This window comes from Trichosurus vulpecula, chromosome 5 (genome assembly GCF_011100635.1).
Source record: "Trichosurus vulpecula isolate mTriVul1 chromosome 5, mTriVul1.pri, whole genome shotgun sequence".
Taxonomy (NCBI): domain Eukaryota; kingdom Metazoa; phylum Chordata; class Mammalia; order Diprotodontia; family Phalangeridae; genus Trichosurus; species Trichosurus vulpecula.
Window position 1 is genome coordinate 82,115,021 of NC_050577.1, and position 22,401 is coordinate 82,137,421.

Here is a 22,401-nt window from a genome sequence, read left to right on the forward strand (position 1 = left end):
TTTCCCAATTAAAATTAGGGGACTCTTCTTAGCAGATAGATATATAATATCCCACAAAATATGTTCCATTATTGGAGATTTTCAGAATCCACCAGGCCTTCAAGTTAACTACCCACAAAAAACAAAGGAAACTTAAGTTTAAGGGTAATAATTAATTAAGTTTAATTTAATTAATTAAGCATAACTCATTATGTCTTATTCTAATGACTGGGACACAGTGAAAATATCCCCAGAATCATCACAAAGATCATTGATGATGCTAAAGGTCCAGTTTGTTCTGGAAATTATAGTTGTGCCATACAGATCCCCTTTCTTTAGAGACAGTGGTGTACGTGGAAAGAAGGACTTCCAAGTAATCATCCATTATTTCCTAAGATACTTGATTAATATGATTCCAAACATTTGATTTTTTACAGATAATAAATTTAATTACAAATTAGTCATTGTAAATGCTGATATGGTTGACTGAGACTTTCTCAGTACATCTTTAGAACATGATGCCTTATCAAAATGGGAAATGATCCAGAAGTAGCTTTCAGAAAGGAGAGGTAATTAGTCTTTTACCCAGAGATGAAGATGCCAGTGGAGTCCAGTGTCTGTCACATTGTAGGTGTTAAATGAATGCTTGTTGATTATGTACTTATAGGTAATCAAGGGAAATGGGTTCAGACTCAGGCTATTTTTCTTTGGAGGGGGGAAGGCAAGGTAATTGGGGTTAAGTGACTTGCCCAAAGTCACACAGCTAGTAAGTGTCAAGTGTCTGCAGCTGGATTTGAACTCAGGTCCTCCTGACTCCACTGCGCCACCTAGGTGTCCCCTGGCTATTTCTAAAATAACCCTATTTTCAAGCCAGACAAATCAGCATGGACCAAAAATGTTGTTCAGTATTCATTGAACATGTCTAAGGCATAAAAGTTAAAATGAAGATATGAGTCTAGAAGGGTAGTTACCTTTTACATGACTTAAGAGAATGTTTGGGCTGAATTCTAATGTACATGCTATAGTTATTTGCTTTTTGTTTTCTTATTCATGGACCAAAAAAAAAAAAGGTTATAAATGTGTTAGGAATCTAGGACTATGCTGTCATAATACTTTCAAAATCTAAAACTAAAGACCAAATGAAGAATTCTTAGTAGCTTTTCAATTCATGTATGGTACAAGATGGACCTCATAAACGCTTAAAAGTCAACTTTGCATGCTATTCTCACCCTAATACCTTTTGGGAGTATCTTGACAGGAACAGTTCTAGACACCTGTTCTGTAGTAGGAGCTTTATTATTATATGTGATTAATATAGTATGATACCAATGGACTGACTTTCAATAGTTTGATAAGAAGCTGTAAGTTGCAAATATGAAAGTCCTTTGCTTTTTTTTGTATTCCCAGGGCATAGGACAGTGCCTGCCACATAGTAGGCTTATTGATAGATTTTTTAAAAATATTTTTATTTATGTTGTTAATGTTTCCCAATTACATTATTAATTGATTTTTGAAAAAAATATTATTCAGGGTTATTTTTCCCAGGTTCTCTTCTGTTTTTGACTCATTGGAAACAATAAAAAATTTTCTTTGTTAAAACGAAATTGGAAGTTAGGAAATATGCTCTACCATTCTTCTGTAAGTGATCTTGGGTATGGCATAATTCCTTAGAAATATAGTTTTACCTTAGATCTCTCCCATTACTGTACTATTCTATGAAGCAGAGATCTGAAATTTCCTCTTTCTATCTTTCATCTCTCCCATTGACTCATTCCTCACACTTTATTTTCACCATTACCCTTAGATGATGCATTCGCATTTCTGCATATCATGGCTATTAAGTTAGAACATTTATGCTTTTATTCATACGTTTGTTTATTTTTCTTTGTTAGAACAGTGGTTACTTTTTGCATTTAACCTGGTTTTTTTATGATTTTTTTTTATTATTGCCTCAATTCATCATCAATAAGACAAATTCTCATCCTGGGTCTGACACTGATTTATAAAGGTCTGTGCTCTGACTTTATTTTCTTACTTTAGTCTTGAAATTACAGGTGATGAACTCAACCAAATGTATTCTCTAATCTTGAATACGGTGTTCCCATGTTACAATTGCCACTGACTCTTTACCAAACATCAGCCCCGGGGTTAGCTGCTCCCCTTACCCTCAGTTTGTGCAGGTGACAACAGAAATCAAAGACGTATAGCTAAAATTAAGTAATGGAGATTAGGATTGATCGATCTTAATAAGATCATACACTGGGCTGAATCTAATAAAAAATTTAATAGGGATAAATATAAAGTCTTAAATTCAGGTTAAAATCAACTTCATATAAATCAGAGAGACAGGACTAGATAGACAGCAATAATTATGAAAAAAGATGGGAGTGTTTAGGGGCTATATAAGCTCAAAATGAATCAACAGTAGTTTGCTGATGTTGCTTGGGGCTCTAGTCTAGTATTGTAGAATTGACTGTCCACCTGTCTTCTGCCCTCATCAGTGCACACTTGGAATATTATGTTCGTTTCAGAGCATCACATTTTAGGAATGACGAAATCGAGGCTCATAGACGTTTAGTGATTTGCCCAGAATCACACAACTAAGCTATGAAGCGTCCAAGGCACACCTAGACTCCCCAGTCCAGCATGTTATTTATTGTTACACAGTCTCCGTTACAAAGGTGAGGTGGGTTTATTGTTAGGAGGAAAGGTGAGTCAAGGATAAGATACTAAAAAATCAAAAGAAATGAGTGTTGAAGTTTTTAGTAAAATTTTGTTTGTTTTTTAAATACACAGAAGAGAAGACAGTTCGGAGGGAGACAGATAAGCAGAATGGCTTTTAAACTAACATGTTTAATTGATTATATGCTTTCCGTTAGTACAGCTTCTCTTATTTTCTTTATTAAAATATTCAAGGTTTGACGTGCACTCCCTTTTCCTATTTGTATATGGAAAATGCTCATGTTAGTATTTACCAAGGTCATAATAACAAATTTTAAAAAGAAAATTGTCTTCTGTTTACCCATTGCTGTTCTTAAAATTTTATGTATTCTTTCCTATTGCCTTCTGTTTTTGTAATTTGTTAGTTTTCAGAGTCTTAAAAAATTCTTGATTCTGTAGGAGGACAAGTCATTTTTACAAGGTATGTTTTCCACAATAGATATTAAGTTGTATATAAACAAAATCATCATGAATGGAATTACTTTAGAGGTACAAAGGCCATTTGGCCTTTTGCCCTTTTAAAACAGTACTCACATTTCTGCCTTAGAAATTTGGATTTTGATATTTGATTGCTTAAATCAAGACATACCTGCACACTCTTAACAAACTTGAAAAACTTTCCTTCCAGTTTTTCTGTTTTTTTCATGGTTTTGTCCTTTAAGAAAAACAAGTTCATCATTTGTTTTTCTAGGTCATATCTCCCAGATAAGTTAACTTTATGCATTTGCATTTCTACATATCATGCCTTAGGTTAGAGCATTTATGTTTTATTTTTTTTTCTTTGTTAAAACTCTGGTCACTTTTTACTCTTAACCTATCTTTTATAACTGTTTTCTTATTGCCTCATCATTAATAAGATAGGAGTTCCAGTCCTACCTCTGCCACTGATTTTCAAAAGGCCCAGAGTGCCTCATTTGTTCTACTGGTATAAAAGGTACTTTGTTGTAGTTGTGGTGGTGTAAGGATTACAGTGAATGTAGAAGTAGGTCAATAAATGTGGCTTATAAGAATTTTTCTCTTAAATTGGATCTTAGGGACAAAAAATTACGTGTTATCCTTATCTACTTATCATTATTTCCTTGTACCTGTTAGAAGACATCATTTTGGTCCAGACTCTTCACAAAATAAGAAAATCATTGTTTTTCTTGACCAACACTATGTAGTCCTTACACGCTTTAGAAATCCTGACAAGCCAAAGAGAATGGTGAATAGTCTTCGTGTATATAAATAGAAGGAGGTTTACCAATAATTTTTAAGATTCATTTGCTGCCACCTTGACCTTTGCTTCTGTTGGCTTGTTGTCACATTTGCCTAATTAACAACATTCTCCCTGACCCCCCACTTTTTTCCCCTCCATTTCTACCCTAATTAATTATAAGAGTTTTGATTTTTAACAATTTGTCATCTTAAATTTGGAAGTCCCCTAGTGTATATGAATATAGTAGGTACAAAGCTTTGTTTACCGAAGAGATAAGATAGATTTTGATTCAGGAAGTTGTAGTGTTTCAACAGTCCAGCTAGCAGCTGCTGTGGGGGGTGTAAAATCAACAACCAGCTCACAGAATGCTGCAAAAGCCTAGGTTCTTTTGATCTGCTTTACTAAGGAAAGCAACATTAGGGGGTTAACAAGCTTACTTTAATCTACCATACAAATACCATTCACTTAGTTCAGGGGAAAAATCCAGCACCCTGAACTTCAGAGCAAATACAAATTACAGACATCAACAGACAGACCAAATACAATTCATAGTTACCAACATCTGAGTTCAGCCCCGGAGCTCATAACAAGAGCTGGCCCAGAGTCACGCATGCCACCACGGCTGTGGGTCAGAGATCCAAAAAAGAGAAAGCCAACCTCTGGTTTTATACCTTTTTCAGGGTCAAGGGTGACTCACACGTGGGACTCACCCACGTGACCTAGAATCGTCACAAAGAGGTGACTTAAACCCATGTAGTCTAAAAGCCTCTGATGTCACAAATATGTCACTCAAACCCATGTAAACTAGGCTTTCCCTGGAGGCAAGGAGGTCATCAAGGACTCCTAATTTAATCAAGGAAGTAAAGGCCAAACTCTTCAAGGGCACTTGGTTGGTGCTAAGAGCCTATTTTGATTGCCAACACATGTAGTCCTAGTTATCTAACCATACTACTACACAAATCAAGTTTGTTTCTTCATCTATAAAATTGCCATCATAGAGTTGTGGTGAGGACCAAGATTAACACATAGGGTAAGAAGCTTAGAAATTGATTCTAGAGGAAGAGAGTGGAATCTTTGCATCAGCTTTCTGACAAGGGCCTGATTGTGTGTGCTTGTATGTATATAAAGTACGTATATGTGGAAGTAGCACATATAAAGTCAAAAGCCTTCTTATGATAGATAAGTGGTCAAAAGATGTGAATAAACTTCTTGAAAGGGAATTGTAGAACTATTATTAGTAATATTAGTTAATAATTTGGAATAGCAGTAATAAGAAAAGTACAAATCAGAACAACTCAGATTTTACCTCACATCCTTTAAACTGGTAAATTTGATAAAAAACGAAAATGATATTGAAGGGTTTATAGAAAGACCAGCACATTGATGTGTTGTTGGTGTAATTGTAAGTTGATTCAGCCATTCTGGAGAGCAAATGGAATTAATGTCTGAAATGTATACTTTGACCATTTGATCTTACCATTAGGCATATGCCCCAGGTAGATCATTGTCACAAAGCATGGTCCCACACATCTGGATTTTTATGGCATCACATCCTGCCATAGCAGATAATTGGAAACAAAGGTGATGGCTCAGTTGATTGGGAAATGACTAAACAAAAGTTGTATTATATGAATAATATATGAAATTATACTGTGCAATAAATATGAGTACAACAAGCTTGGGTAGTCATATGAACTGATATAACATGAAATAAGTAGAACCAAGAAAACAGGATAAACTACAAAACTGAGCAAAAGAACAAAACAGTTGAAACTAATGCTATTAAAACCATAATGACCAAACTTGGCCCCAAAGAAGAGAGAAGAAAGTCTTCCCGCTTCCCCCTTTCTTTGCAGAGGTATGGGGACTAGGTATGAAATACTGTATGTGGTGTCATTTTTTTTAAAGTGTTTTTATTAGCTTCTAAAATCTCAGGGATGGCCTCCTGGTAAGGGCAGATAGAAGAATATGTTGGGAAATGTAGGTGATGTAAAAACCAAAGATCAATAAAAACATTCTCTTCAGTGAAGTATTTAGATGTCTACTCTCTGAGGCCTATAAGAAGTGGTACAGGGGGTATAAGATCAAATGAATGAAAGAAAGGAAAAAAAAAAACATATTTATTACTATGTCCAAAAGCATGGTGCTAAGTGCTAGAAATAAAAATTGAGCCCACATTGAAGACAGCACTGGAAGGTTTTAGCTACAAGTCACAGGAGAAAATTCCCATGGTACTTAGGGTGCAGCAACAAAGCAGATGGTAACAGTGCTTCTTCAATATGATGTTCACTGATAAAGTCATTTTACTTTTTTAAACTACTTAATGTTGCCTAGAACTCTGGTAGCAAGAAATTTCCCATTTGACTCACAAGTTGCTATGGTTGTAGCTCCTGTAGGAACATTTGCCAGGCTGCAAATCTGTAGGTGTTACTTCCTGGGATGATGGTTGAGGGCATGGGCCTGGAAGTAATGCTACTTCTAAGGCTATCTCCTTTCAGGGTCTGAGAGGGGAGATGATGGTAAAGTTCATGATGGTGGTATGAATAAAGGAGGAAATAAAACAAATTTAGTAATATGAGGAAAACAATAGAGGTGTATAAAGTGATGTTGAGGGTCAAGAGAAGGGAGAGATCACATTTCTTTTAGAGCAAAGAATGTATCATGAAGAGGTAATAGCATTTGAGGTAAGTTTTGAAGGATGGGTTCAGTTTCAAGGAAATTTTAAGAACATATATGGGGAGGATGTTCTAATTTGAGTGAAGCAAGATGAACAAAAATGGGGAAACTGGGACTTGTTATATAATTGGATTTATATGACATTAATTTGAAAAAATTACTGGACAAATCTGTTATTCAGTAGATAATTCATTACTCATTAGGAAAGACTTCCTAATGAAGGAATGTTTTTTTTTTGTTTGTTTTTTTGCTTTATAAAATGTTTAATTCTAAGTCCAGTAAAAAGTTCACATTCTTCACAGTGGAGGTTGTCTACATAAGTTCTCTTACTGGTCATTAGAGAAATTCTGTTATTGTATATGTCTTGGTTTAATAACTTTTGCTTTAATCTACTCGAATATACCGAAGTTTGTGATGGTTCCTATTTGCCCGTGGAATTTAAGAGATTATTGTTTCTAAGGGAACTTGGATTGTTATGTGGTATTGAACTTAGGTGTAGTAATGCTCTCCTTATATACACATATGGCGAATTGTGGCATTTATAAATTAAACTTATTAATGGCACATGCTTTATGGGGAACAAGAAATTTCCTACTATGGCTCTTAAGTATAGTTTTTAGGTTTAAGAACATGTATATATGGCATAACTTTTGAAAAAACTGAAAGCTGTGGTCTGTTGTAATTGGGATTTGGGATTTGAGTGGCAGTAACATGTGAGTGTCTCGCACAGTACTATTTTTGGTTTCTGGGTGTTGGCTTCTCTTCAGTAGCTATAGAAAGCTAGTTGAGGTATATTTGGAGGTCCTGAAATTAATGGGTCCTTTTAATATGATTTTTTCGAACTTTTAAACATGGGTTGCTGCTTCAGCAAAGAATTAAACAACAGCAATAACAATGAAAAAACTGGCCTTTTAGGAAAATCTGAGGAGGAAGAAGTACCAGAAAGCAGGATAAGTAAAACTTTATCTTCATTATTTGATACCGTGGAAGGTAAGGAGCTACACAAAGTAGAAAATAGAGCCAATGGGACAACTACGAGAATTGGTCGTTGGGAGGAGCCAGATCATAAACATCTGTTTCGGGCTAAAAAAGTGAAGTTTCCTTCTTTTCATATTTCAGAGACTAAAAGTGAAGTGCCTTGTAGCACTAGCAATTCATTTAATTCTATTCCTTCATTAAATTTGGTACACAAGGTCTTAAATAGATATGAAAATTTAGAGAAAAATGAAAGGAAAAAAGATTTAGTTGCTTGTGAGCATCCTTCTGAAAGGCCTAATACTGATGCATGCTGTATTGATAATGGAAGGAAACTTAACGTATCTGAAGATAAGAGTTCTCAAGGCTGTATTTCTCTTTCCTATGTGCCAGTGCTTTCAGACCAAAGCTTGCAGGAAGAGATTTTTTTGAATACAAGCCATCTGGAATATTACCCAGGAACTTGTAAAAGCTCATTAGCAGAGGGGGAAATAGTGGCGAATGTCCAAATCAGCAATAATAATGAGAGCAGCAAAATTTTAGATATTTCTCAAGGACAAACAGTGGGCGAAAAATCAACTTCTATTGATCACAAACTAAATAGAAATTCAAGAGAGAATGAATTTTATAGTATTTGTGTTATTGATTCTGAGTGTCTAAAAATGGATCAAGAGATATCTACTAATATGCATGGAGAAACTGCAACAGATGAAAACCACTCAGCTGTTACCAGTGAGGGAATGTGTGCTGTGGCATGGCCTCTAGATACTGGGAAAGAATTTGTAGTCTGGCACGCTGTTCAAGGGGGAACGGAGTTAAACACACAACAGGAAGAATTGTCCCAGCACAAAATACTACCTCCAAATCAACAAAAGAAAGTTTCTAATGAGGAAATTAAATGTACTGACCTACTAACCAAAAATGATCCAACTTATACATTGGAAGATACTTGTGGAATGTCAGGTGATAATTTAAAAATAAAAGCTTGTGCTGGATTTCCTAAATCATATATACAGAGCAATCCATTGCATAGTGATACCATTCTCTCTGAATTAAACTTTAACGTAGATGATACTTCATTAAAAGATAGGTGTGTTGATCAAGAAGAAAGAGATTTTCCTATTTTAGACAAATTAAATCATTTGGACAAATTGTTGGACTGTGGAGATAGTAAAATTTGTGATGAATGTGATGCTACAGCTGTTACTGTAGGTCAGAACTTAAGTTCCAGAGATGAAGTGGAAAATATTTATCTGAAGGAAACCTTAAATGACAGTAAAAGTAAAGTTGAATTAGAATTCAGCAGAACAGAGGACTTTTTTTCTGACGGTCTAGGTGAACTTCATCTAAGTGCAAATTCCCATTTTAAGAATTCTCAAAATAAGTTCCTTCAGCTGCACTGTGATACAAAAGATGGAGTGTCTAATTCTAATGACCATCACAGTGAATTTTCTTATGTCTTAGACACCAGTGAGAACATCTTAGACAAATGTAGCTTGACAAAGGAAAAATTACAGCTTGTAAACACTGACTTACCTTTGAGATCTGAGGATCATTCTCAGTTTCAAAATGAGATAAACATTTTAGAAGATGAGAATCGTGCTATAGGTACAATTGAACCTAAACTCTTAAATCAGGTACATTTATCTACTGGAATAAATGGAAGCAAACCATTAACACAGACCAGAGATACCTTAACTTGTGAATTTTACGAAGTAAACCATGGACCAAAGAACCCAACACCTGCTCTTTCACCAGAAGTACTTGAAAGTAAAGATAAAGGTTATCTCCAGCCTTCCAGTTCTGTAAACAAAAACTCTATTGTCCCCACATCTCTCTTAACTTGCCCTGATAATCAAGTAGACCTGGAGTCATTTCATATATTGCACAAGGATGAAGGTGATCATCACAGAGTAATTAAAGGTGAAACAGATCCATTAAAAAATCTAGTATCCAAAACAGTCCATCATGAGATTACTAACTGTGAGACAGAAAGTTTCAAATCAGATTGTGAAACTATCTTTGATCAAGAAGCAAATATACTGATCTGTAAGGAAAATTTATTGCAGAGTCAGAATGTTCTTTTGGTGTCTCGTGATGGCCCTGAAATTTTGAAAGCCTCTGAACTGAAAAATAATCAAATGAAAAGCAACTCTGAAACCCAGAAAATGGTTAATAAGTGTAAAACAGAATCTCCTAAATTATTGCCATGTTCAGTTCAGTGTTTTAATTCAAGTGTACCTCAGCCAGAAACTGAAGAGTGTAACTTGAAGAGTAATGAAAATTCACAACTAAAACAAGTTTATTGTAAATCAGTGAAAGAAGTTAATGATATTTCTGGTAATGATAACTCAAATTTAAGTAAACTAGGATTTCATAATGAAGAAAATGAAGAAAGACCATGCACAAAGGAGGATATTGGTCTTAGTGTTAACGATTCATTATATACTTATGAAATGAATGACCACCAGGTATGCCTTTTAGAAGAAGTAAATCCTGAGCCACAAATTAGGAAATATATTTTAAGTGCCAAAGAAAAAGAGGTGGAAAATTATAAGTTGACACGTGAAAAACTGAAATTTGGTGACACAAAAACTCTGGGTGTAGTTGACTCAACTCCAGTGGATAAGTACATAGCTGCTCCCTCTTGTGACATACCTCAAGCAATTCCTGTCATCTCGGTTGATGGCAAAGAAGTGGTACCACTCAATGAGAATTGTGCCCGTCATCATATGGAAGATAAGTTGAATGTGTCAGAAAATCCCTTCAAAGTGAATTTCCAGGATGAATTGAATTTTCATTTCTTAAATGAACTTTGTTACTACCAATCTGGAGGGATAGCAAGTCAGATATTTTCTAATAGACTTATTAATGGTTGTGGCGATTGCCATATGGGCTACCAGCAGTGGGCTAATTCAGTCCCTAAAGAGGTAATGGAAGATATAAGCAACAAGTTACAAAATAAGCCAGAAGACTTGGAAGTTGTGTCGTTTTCAGTGGAAAGCTATCCTTATCAACAGCTGATACCAGAGGATGGTGGTATTTGGGGATGGCAAGAGAAAGGTGAAGAATTGGTAAGTATTTTTAAATGATTTATTGTTGTTGTTAGGAACCAGTAATGCAACAAATTCCAGGATTTTTTTTTTCAGGGGTAGGGTAGGGCAATTGGGATTAAATGACTTGCCCAAGGTAACACAGCTAGTACTCTGTGAAGTGTCTGAGGCCAGATTTGAACTCAGGTTCTCCTGACTCCAGGGCCAGCAGTCTACTCACTGTGCCACCTAGCTGCCCCCAGGATCATTTTTTTAAAAAAGTTATTACCTAGCTAGTTGACATTGCTCATTGCTCTTTTGTTCTTCCTAATACTGACCCATAAATAGTTACTTTTATGTTCTGTATGATTGCATAGTCCTACTGGCTTTTCCCAAGTAATCTCTACATTTTGATTTTTATTTTAAAAGTAAAGTAAAATTTGAGTCAAATAGAAGGTTAAGGTAAGTTCTCAATTGTGATTGTCATTGCTGAACCAGCTGCTTTTTATAGTTGTAAACTAGAAGATATATTCTTCACACTTATTTAATCCAAAATTATGTGTTTTAAATGATGTTAGTACTGAGATACAGATCACTAATCTGCATAAGAATTTCTTTTTTAAATCCAGAAGTCCAGCACAGTACTGAATTGAAAATTTTTGTGTATCTGTGAGTCCAATAACTGGGAATATTTTAATTTAATTTTAATTTAAATTTTTTCTTTAAGACTTCACCAGTTTTACAGCCCTAAGGAAACTACATTTATCCTAAAAAACCAGTTCTAATAAATATTGTCCAAAAATTTGTCTGCAAGGGGAACAAAAAAAATTTTTTTTACATAAACCTGACTCTACTTCTTAATCTTATTCACTCATTGTCTCATGTAACTCTATTTTAAGTTTGTTATAAATATAAATTTTACTGTCAGTTTGAAATAGGTGAACGCTGTCATAGGCCATAAGTTTTCATTAAAAGTTTTAATATGAGTACAAAATGCAGCATCTTTTGTAGAATAAATTTCTTGAAATTTTGCCATTTTATAATATTGAGTAAAATATTGACATGTGCCTGTCAGCTGCCACTAGTATTGCAATTAAATACATAGACTTATAGATTTAGAGTTAGAAAGGACCTTAATGGCTACTGAGTCCAATTCTCTCATATTACAGATGGGTAAAACTAAATCTCAAAGATAAAGTGATTTACCCTCTATAGTGTCTTTATTTTTATTATATTTTATTTTTAGTATTTTAATTATTTCATTATTATGACTGCAAATCCTTTGACCCATTTCCACTACACCATGCTGCATCCTCCACATCTCAGTACCAAGTTGCTCTTGGAGGATGAAAGTATTGTTAGACTACTGGGCAGGGAAGATTACTTGCTATGTTTCCAGGCCTTTTCAAAGCAACAGCATTAACGGAGTCATGGATGTCTAGAATGGTACAATGAATAGGATGCTACGCCTGGAATCAGGAAGACTTGAGTTTGAATCCTGCCTCAGACACTTATTAACTGTGTGACTTTGGGCAAGTTACTTAATCTTTGTGTCCCTCAGTTTCCTCAGCTGTAAAATGGCAGTTATGATAGCAACTTTCTCACAAGGCTGTTGTGAGGATCAAATGAGATAATATTTGTAAAGCACTTAGCATGCATTTAATGAATTCTACACACCTTACCATCTGGAGATTTTATCACAGTTCACTTCAACAAGCATATTAGTGGACATTAGCATACATATTCCTTCTCCTTCAAGTGCCCTAACCACTCAGTTCTTCAATTTACTCACTTCCAATTACCTCACTTCTCATTCTGTCTTAGGTAGACACAAAGATGGCCATATCTTTTATTTTGCTATTGCCCACAAATATACTACCTCTGTGTTCAAGAATTTGGAAGTTCTCTTTGTTGTTGTTCAGTTGTGTTTGACTCTTACATGATCCCATTTGGGTTTTCTTGGCAAAGATACTGGAGTGATTTGTCATTCCCTTGTCCAGCTCATTTTACAGATGAGGAAACTGAGGCAAACAGGGTTAAGTGATTTGCCCAGGGTCACATGGCTAGTAAGAGTCTGAGGCCTGATTTGAACTCAGGAAAGTGAGGCTTTCTGATTCCAGGCCTGGTGCTGTATCCACTTAAATGCAGTATGTCCAAAGCAGAACTCATTTTGCTCCTCTCCATCCCCCCCCCCCCCCCCCCCCATTCTCTGTTACTATAGAAGGCAATGCCATCTCTTAGGCTCACAATGTAGGAGTCATCCTGAATTCTTCACTATCTCTAACTCCCCCATATCCAAGCTGTTCCCAAGGCCTGTCCATTTCACCTTTGTAACACCTTTTAAATATGCTCCATTCTCTCCTCTGACAGTGTCATCACTCTGGTACAGGCCTTCATCACCTCATTCCTGAATTATTTCAGTGGGCTCCTGGTAGGTCTACCTGCCTTTAAGTCTTCAATTCACTCGCACTTCAATTCATTCTCCATTAAGCCACCCACATGATTTTCTTAAAGTGTGTGTCTGATCATTTCGGGCAGGGCTGTCCAAAATGCAGTCGGCCTACAAGCATTGAAATTTACATAAATGCTCTAGTAAAGGAAGCAGAGCTACCCCAGAACTCTCACTAAAATGGCAAATCAAAATACATTGTCTATTGTTTCAATAAATCCTAAGGTTTGACAGCTCAGATTTAGGGACTGAGCACTTGCTTGCATGTGCACATACACAGTCATACTCAATAAACTATTTCATTGGCTTCCGGTTGCCTCTAGGATCAAATAGAAAATGCTCTGTGTGGCATTCATAGTTCTTTATAACCTAGCCCCCTCCTACCATTCCAGTCTTCTTACACCATTCCACAAACAAAATATGACATCTCTTGGATGTTTTCTCTGGCAGTCCCTCATGCTTGGAACTCTTTCTCCTCAGCTGTGTCTGCTTACCTTCCTGGCTTTCTTTAAGTTCCACCTAAAATCTACAGGAAGCCTTCCCTACCTCCCCCCTCCGCATTCCAGTACCATCTCTGTTTATTATGTCTTATTTATTCTGTGTACAGCTCACTTTTTATGTACTTGTTTGCATATTTGTGTCCTGTTCCTCCTGTCCTACCATTAGAGTGTAAGCTTCTTGAGGCAAGGACTGACATTTGCTTCTTTTTATATCCCAATACTTAGCACAGCGCCTGGCACATACATAGTAGGCACTTAATAAATCTTTGTTGATTGATTGATAAATTCCTTCTATAGAATAGATATCAGGTTTTGTGCATACAAAAATAGGACATTCTCTGCCTTAGAGTTTACATTCTACTGGTGGCAAGCAGCATGTACGTAGATAAGTAATTTGGGAGTGGGGTAAGGTACCAACAAACTTTGGTAAGAAGGAGCACTTGAGCTGAGCTTTGAGGGGAAGTAGGAACTTTTTCATTCTTTTTCAGGCCACACTTCTGACTCATCTCCCTGAGATTTTGTTTAACTTGCCCCTGTACAGAGGACTATCTTCATCTGAATACACATTCTGTTCCCTACCCCACACCCCCTACACAGGTTTTTTCAGCTCCCTTTTGTGTGTTGTCTTTACCTATTAGAATGTAAACTTCTTGAGACCCTCCTTTGTATTCTCAGTACAGCACTTGGCACACAGTAAATGACTAATAAATGCTTGTTGACTGACTGGCTAGCAAAGTCAAAAGATAGGAGTGAATTTGATAGAACATTCTAGGTTATTAGGAACACTGTGCAGAGGAACAGAAGACAGAGATTGGATGTTTTGTAGGGGGTACAGCAAACAGACCAGTTTCGTTGTAGAGTGTGTTAAAAGATGTTAGTGTGGTATCTGCCACAACGGGGATTCTTAACCATTTTGCTTTCATGGACTCCTTTGTCAGGCTGATGAAGCTTCTCAAACCTTTCTCAGAATAATGTTTTTAAATGCATAAGAAAATCCATAGGATTACAAAGTTAACCAATTACATTGAAAGGAAATTATCAAAATATTAAAAATACAAATTCATAGTTCTCTGCTTTAAGAACCTGTGATATAGAAGTGTCATTGCAGCTAGATTTTGAAGGTCTTTAAATGTTAAACGGGATTTTTTGTTTAATTCAAAAAACACTGAAGCTTTTTGAGCAGCAGTGACATAGTCAAACGTCTGCTTTGGTAGAGGAACATGCAGGGATCAAAAGAGATACTTAAGTTTGGACAACAGTCTGGTGGGGTTACTGTCATACCACAGATTTGCAAGCAAAATAATCTCTCCTTTTCCCCACTTGTGTTCCCTTTGAGCAGTTTGTGGAAGGATCCCAAAGTATAGTAAAAAAAAAAAACAAAAAAAAAACACTACTTGCCTTGTAGTCAGGAGACTTGGATTCACCTGTGTGAACAGTCTCTTAGGGCCTTTCGAACTCTAAATACATTGATTCTTTGATGACAGAGGAATTTCTCAGATATAAGATGTAAGCAGACTAATATTAAATTGAATCTAGTTGAGAAAATTATTTCTTGATGTTTCAGACCCTATCCACAACTATTACCCACCCATCTCTACCTTCTGTAGTTATGAACTTTTACTTACCATTCCTTTGCTCCTCAGACTCTCCAAATAATGAAAAGTTGATAAAAGGCAATTGATTGAAAAAAGAATAGCTAGATGATGTTAGGACCACCAGTTTTTAAGTATTCAAGCTACTAACTTTTGAAAGAATGTGAAAGGCAGATTTTCTACAATTAGGCAACCATCAGAAAAATGGCAAAATTGAATGAATTGCTTTCCATTATCCACAGAAAATTTGTGCTATGTATCTTTTGTAGATAGTAACAGGGAATTCTGATTAGGGAACTAATTTTGATTTCCCTTGAAATCCTATGATTGCTGATAGAAATAAAGAGGGTGTTTAGTGGGTCACATGCCAGTCTTAGGGGAAAGCATTCTTGCACAGTGTTTTTCCTTGACCTTGAGGCAGCATTGCTGACTATACTCTTACTTCCAGGGGAACTCCCTAAAGAGACACGATGGTGGCAACTCCAGACTCCAAGTAAATCAGTCTTCTTAACTTGGGATTTATATACTCTCAGGGGGATAGTGGATAGATTTCAAGGAGTCCATGAACTTAAAGGGAAAAAAAAAATTTTTTTTCAATAAAATGTAATCTATGTAGTTAATTTTATACATTTAAAAACATTATTATGATAAGGTGATCATAGATTATTAGCATTTTGAAAGTGTAGTCTTAGTTCATTTTATTCCTGTATTTGGTTTTATTGGCTGTCTGAAAAAGATACCTCCCAAATGTCTATGCCTTTAAGTAATTTACATTCTAATAGGAGAAGAGAGCACATACAGTAAAGCTGGAAAGTGGCATGATTTGAAGCTGGTTTCTGGGAAGGGAAATGAAGATTGGTTCTAGGCAAGTCCCAAAAGTCTTAAGTTTCCAGAATTGAGTAGGGTCAGAATGATGGCTGAAGTGAAGGTACCAGATTTTTTTATCAGTTCTTTTTCCAGGAGCTATGTTTTTTATTCAGCATTGTTTTCTGATTCTTGCTTATCTAATCTGTTTCAGTAAATTAACTTTTTCAAAATTTTAAATAATTGTAAATAGTTTTGATAATAAAAACTTATTTGATGTAGTTTTAAAGGTGGTAATGTTAGGTCTCATACTCGTCCTTGAAAGAGTGACATAGTATGACCACACAAGCTATTAGGTAAGAGATTATCCAAAAAGGGACAGAGAAAGAAGAGAAGTTGGTACTTCTTTGCTCAGGTGTACCAAGGTGATAAGGTACAAGGGTACTCTAAAATGTTGGGGTACGAGGTTTGTCTCATCAGAGGCAGCTGTTTGTTAACCTGACAACAGCTGAGTAGCCCATTGTCTTCTTAAAACGGATATTATCCAAGATGTAACAGAGAATATCTCAAGAGTTATCAAAACAGACTCCCTTCTGAATGCTTGTAGGAGGAGAAATGATACTTCCAAAAAGAACCTTAAAAGTTTTGCCAATGATTATGAAGTCTTGGGAAAGAAATTGAAGATCATAGAGTCACAGGTTCTCTTTTCCTCACTTCTGCATACTGAAGACAAGAGTTGCGGAAGAGAAAAATAAATGTGAGAAGAAAACAGCAGGTTAGGAAAATGGTGTCTGAGAATGGGATTTGGACTTACAGATCAGGGCCTAAGGTAAAGGGTTAACAGATTCCTAGCCATAGATGAAGTATATACAGCTAGCAAAGGTTAGTAAGAATATTTCTCAGATGCCTTGCATATCTAATCAAAGGTACTTAAAGAACTAAATGGATTGGGGTAGCGAAAAGACTGCCTGTGTATATTTCATAAGTTAGACATAAGGAAGGAAAAAGAATATAGTGGCTGGACAGTGGCAGATTCACAGGAGAGAAGTCCAAGAAAGGAGACAGTAATAAAACTTATGGTTTCAGGTTTCTTTTCACAAATAACCAAAAGTTCCCCAACAAACAAGAGGAGCTAGAGTTTCAAACCCAAGGGGAAAAATTTGACATCAAGGTATCACTGAGACTTGGTGGTTGGAGCTTATGGCTAGTAGGTAGTAGGTGAAAGGATGGGGTAGAATGTAGCGCTACTTTTGAAGAAAGTATTCTTATGAGGAAATCCAGGAATCAGAAAGGGTGAATACGTAGGTCAGAGGAGGGAAATGTAAAAAGTAGTTTTGTTTTTCAAGTGTACTACACCACTTGGACAAAAAGAAAAAGGAGGAAATAGACGTGGGGAGCAGATCACAAGTCTGGGGCAGAGCCATGGAATACAAGTGATGGGGAACTTATTTCATCTAGACATGTGGGTAGTGCTTTTGCCCTCCACCCTCCTTTCTTTTGGCTCCCCTCCTCTCTGCCAAAAGCAGGGTAGCTGATACCTTAGTTATTTGCTTTAGTAATAATTTCATCTTTCAAAAGATGGAGAAATGATTAAAGGAAAATTCTTTTCTCGATCTGATTCTCACTAACAGGGAGAATCTGATTGCCAGGGTGGATGTAATGGAAACCCTGAAGAGAAGTGAGTGCTACATCCTCGAGTTAATGACAGGAGAATAAATCTGGGCATAGACTGACATGCACCCTAAACTTTGGGAATGGACATGTCTAAAAGAACAGAGGAAAGATAAGTGGGATCCTGTAGGATAAAATACTTCAGGGGACGTTAACTTGCAAGAGATGCTCAGTAAGGAAATCCTTATGACACAAAAGGAAGTTGTTCCAATGAAGAGGAAATTGATAATTTCAGAAGAGGTGAATGTATGTGGATAGGGACCTCACTAATCAATCTAGATTTTAAAAAGAAATGTATAGATGGAAGTAAGGCCAGGTAACAAGAGAAGAGTAGCAGGGTTCTGTACTAGTGGGAGTAATGTTGCAGGTCAGAACGAGCCAAGGCTGGTGAGGAAAGAGAAATGACCTATATATAATTAGAAATGACAAAACAAACGTTACTAACATAGTTGATACCCCCAAGATAAGTAAGATGAAAAAATAAAAGTAGTAGAAGAGTTCTTTATTGGCTTATGATGAAATCAGGTCACCTAGCCCAAATGAATTATATCCTTCGGTTCTGAAAGAACTGGCAAATGCAATTGCTGAGCCACTGTCTGTGATGTTTGAAAGATCATAGAGAAAACAAGAAGTACCACAAAATTAGAGAAGCTTTCCCAATTTTTTTAATAAAGAGAAAAGCAAAATCGGCACATTGTAGTGCTTCAAAGAGTTTGACTTCAATCTTTGGTTAAATTCTAGAATGAATCACTAAAAAGACAATTGGTAAAAACATCGAAGTTAGGAGATACAGGGCAAATGTTGTAATAGAGTTTAACCTGATTTTAGCAAAGCTTTTGATAAAGAATCTCATCATATTCTTGTGAAGAAGATATTTATGAATTAGACAATAATACAATCAAAGGAATGTAGAACTGATGGCATAACCAGGCTAGTCATTAGTGATTTTATGTCAAGCTGTTACTGTCATCTCTGCTTGGTCCTATGTTTAACATTTTTATCATTGATTTGGATAAAATCATGCATTTTGTAATCATCAGATTTGCAGATGATGGAAAGTTAAGGGAAATAGTGAAGACACTAGATGTTATTCGTGATCCAAAAGAATCTTGATAGATTAACATATTGGACTAAATCTAATAAGATAAAATTCAGTAGTGGTAAATATAAACTCTGGCATTTGAGTACAAAAAAATCAACTTTACAAATAAAAGATTAAGAAGGTATTGATATACAACAGTTCTGAAAAAGATATTTTTGATGAACTTCAAACTCAGTATGAGCCAGTGTTGTGAAGTGACTGCCCAAAAAGCTGCTACTTAGGCTGTTCCAAGACGAGCATGGCTTCAGGTAATAAAGAGGTCATGCACCTTCATCCGGAGTATTGTACTTTATTTTAGACACCATAGTTTAAGAAGTGACCATGGAGAGCAGCCAGGATAGTGAATATCCTTGAGCCCATGTCTTAAAGGAATCATTTGAAGAAACTGGACATGTTTAGGTTGGAGAAGAAAAATGACATGATTTGATTGTGGTTTTTTTGGTACAGTTGTATCAGTTGTGTCTGACTCGTCATGACCCCATTTGGGGTTTTATTTGCAAAGGTACTGGAATTCCTTCTCCAGCTCATTTTACGGATGAGGAAACTGAGGCAAACAGGGTTAAGTGACTTGCCCAGGATCACACAGCTAGTTAGTTTTGTGTCTGAGGCCAAACCTGAACTCAGGTCTTCCTGATTCCAGCACTTCATCCACTGAGTCACCTACCTGCCTATAAGAGACATAGTAGCTGTCTTCAAGTATTTGGAGCATTGTCATGTGGAAGAGAGATGAGACTTGTTTTGTTTAGCTGCAAAAGGCAGAACCAGAAGTAATGGAAAGTGGCACAGAATCGAATTTAGGCTCATTGGAAAAATTTTTCTAAAATTAGAGTTGTTCAAAATTGGAATAAATGGTAAGGTATTATCCCTTCCTTGGAGTTCTTAAAGCAAAGATTGGATAGCCACTTGTCTGCCATGTTATGTGGTGATTTCTTTCATCTGTGGATTGGACTAGATCAGGGCTGTCCAAAATGCGGTGGCATGTGGCCTGCCTACAAGCATAGAAATTTATATAAATGCTTTAGTAAAGGAATCCGAGTTACTGCAGAGCTCTCACTAAAATGGCAAATCAAAATATATTGTCTTTTGTTTCAATAAAAACTGAGGTTGGACAGCCCTAGGCTAGATGACTACTTTGCCATTCCTTCCAACTCTCAGGTTCTGTGGTTCTATTATTACTACATCTACCCTTTCCCATTATTTACTTGAGGTTTTTTATCTTTTGTTCTCCCTAATAATTTGTGGTTTGATTAGCACCTATTCCTACATCGTTGAATCTCTGAGTTGATTAAAAAAAAAAAGCCCTAGGGGTATGCTTTAAAAACACATTTCTAGGATGAAGGTTCTTGAGATCCTAGGATCGAAGCCAGAAGATCTGTGAACTTGGATGGGAAAAATTATATCTTTAATATAATGAACCCCTCACTGAAATTTAACATTTTGTTGTATTATGAAGGAAACAAACCATTTAGTAGTACCTGTAACTTCGTCATTAAGAGAGATCATTGTAATTTTCATTTCTATTACAGTTGTTGCAGATGTCTTGAAATACTGTTTACACTCATCACTACCCTGAAATTACTGTAGTTATTAGACCTTTCTTTAGATTGAATATAATGACAGAAAGGCCTCAAAGGATTCTAAAAAAAAACTTTTGATCCATCAGCAAATCACATTCAGTATAATATTTAGTACTGAATGGACTTTTATTCTTTGAAAATTTCTTATCTATAATGATAATATTTGGAAAACTCAAACTTTAAAATGCTATATAAATGCCAGGTAATAATAATAATAATAGTATTAGTAGCAGCAGCAATAATAATAATCAGGATGTTTAACTGGAGTATGTCATTCCTTGTTTGTTTTGGATGCAGAGTGGTGGGTTTGAACCCCATGAGATATGAGGAGGTCTGAGTTTGTAGCCCTATTGAACAACTCTGTGAAAGTCACATTGTCCTGTGCTTCAGTTTTCTAACATGTCAGACAGATACAGTCTAATCGTAGAGATGACAGTGAAGTGATAGATAAAAGCACTTTGAAAAATATAAAGCCACTTACAAATTAGAAATAGTACCATAACGGTTCTATGTTGTGGTAAGTATTGGGTTTTGAAAGTGTTGCAAGATAAAATAAAATTGGGAGGCTTCTTTTCCCCAAATCGAAAAATTGTAAAAATCATGTGACTTAGACCCAGAAAAGTGTAATAAAGTTTTATCATTTAAGTGTATCTCTTTTTTAAAAATGTAAATTCAAGTTTGACTCATTTTCATGAAACATCTTATGGAAGTTAACTGTGACTTGTAGACATTAATGACTCTTAAATGTTGGATAAACCTTTTTCCTTTCTGAATGTATGGCTTTTGTTTTGTTACCTAATCTTTCTAAAGAAAAAGGCCATTTTCATAGTATTTTTGACTATACAATTTTTGAAGATCTGTATTATTTCATTTATGCAAGCCAATATTTTTAAAATTTAGCCTTTATAAGTTTATACAATACCAATATAATATTTCATACCAGAAGGCATTTGTAACAATGTGTATCTGGCCTAGGAATTAGAAGACAGCACCTTGTGAGGTCATGAGGAGATATGAGAGCTCCAGGCCTGAGTATTTCTTGTCTCCAGAGCTCAGTTATTGGTGTTTTATAACATATCTACTTGTTAATGAGGAATGAACACTGAGTTGTTTTATGTGTTTGTTGTGGTGAAAAGAACTGTCAAAGATTTACTAAAGGAACCTGTAAGGAAGGCTTAGTAGATTTGGTCAAAGAAGTGTCTACTGAGGTTGTATGAAATGAATTAGATGTTTGGTCCTTTAATTCAATTCTCTCCCCACCAACCTCTCCTATTAATTTCATACTGCAGATTCATTTTTACTTCATGTACAAAGTAAAATCTGTATACTGTTTTACTATAGTAAAAATATTTCCTAAAATTCCCTTTTAGGAACCAGCCAAGGTTTCAGAGTTAAACCCTAATGCAAAAGTATGGGGAAATCATTTGTTACACTTGGAAGCAAGTGGTACCACTGATGGAAATGTGAGCAAAGCCTGGGAAGAAATAGCAGACCACCCTCCAGATGCCTGCAAAGAAGGTATACTTTAAATTTGAAAACTCTTCTAGCTAAGGCACTGTTGAAATTACATTATTGTTTTATAATTACAGCGTTATTGTTTTCTACAGAGAGACTATTAGTTTATCAAATATGAAGACTATACTATTATCAGTTTTTAGTAATTTACATTCTGAGGACCGATATTAAAGACTTTTTTAAAAAATAACAAGCCTGAGGAAACTTTTTTTGAGAGAATTTTTTTTCCTTTTCCCTTCTGGGGAACAATTTTCATTTGCAGGATTGGATGCCAGCAGTAATGGCGACACATCATATCCTAATGCAGTGTTAGCAGACCTGCAAGAGCCAGTTTCATTGTCAGACCAAACAGATATGAACACTTTGGTCCTGGACCATTCAGAATATGAGTCTATGCCTGAAAACCCCCAGACAGGTAAGGCTGACATATTTGATGTAAAATGTTTTCATAGAAGAATTATGACATTAATCTACTAAATTTTGGAGAGAGGACAGAGGGGTTCACCCTGCAGTGAAACAGCACTAATAGACTGAAAATCAGCAGGCTTGGTGCCTAGTACTAGCTTGGCCATTAATTTGCTTTAACAAATTGCCCAAGTTGCTCTTTCAT

At 35.9% G+C, this 22,401-nt stretch overlaps 1 protein-coding gene across 3 annotated transcripts in view; it reads left to right on the forward strand.

Annotated features, from left to right (window-relative positions):
- Positions 1-22,401, forward strand: part of LARP4B (La ribonucleoprotein 4B) — a 163,048-nt gene that overhangs the window by 67,510 nt on the left and 73,137 nt on the right. For 2 of the 3 annotated variants that reach the window (XM_036759448.1, XM_036759449.1), the window contains exons 3-4: positions 21,647-21,794; positions 22,054-22,206. In XM_036759448.1, the coding sequence (XP_036615343.1) occupies positions 21,647-21,794; positions 22,054-22,206 (301 nt within the window). Of the gene's footprint in view, positions 1-10,377; positions 10,624-21,646; positions 21,795-22,053; positions 22,207-22,401 lie in introns of those variants that run through there. The other variant, XM_036759447.1, reaches the window with a different exon arrangement.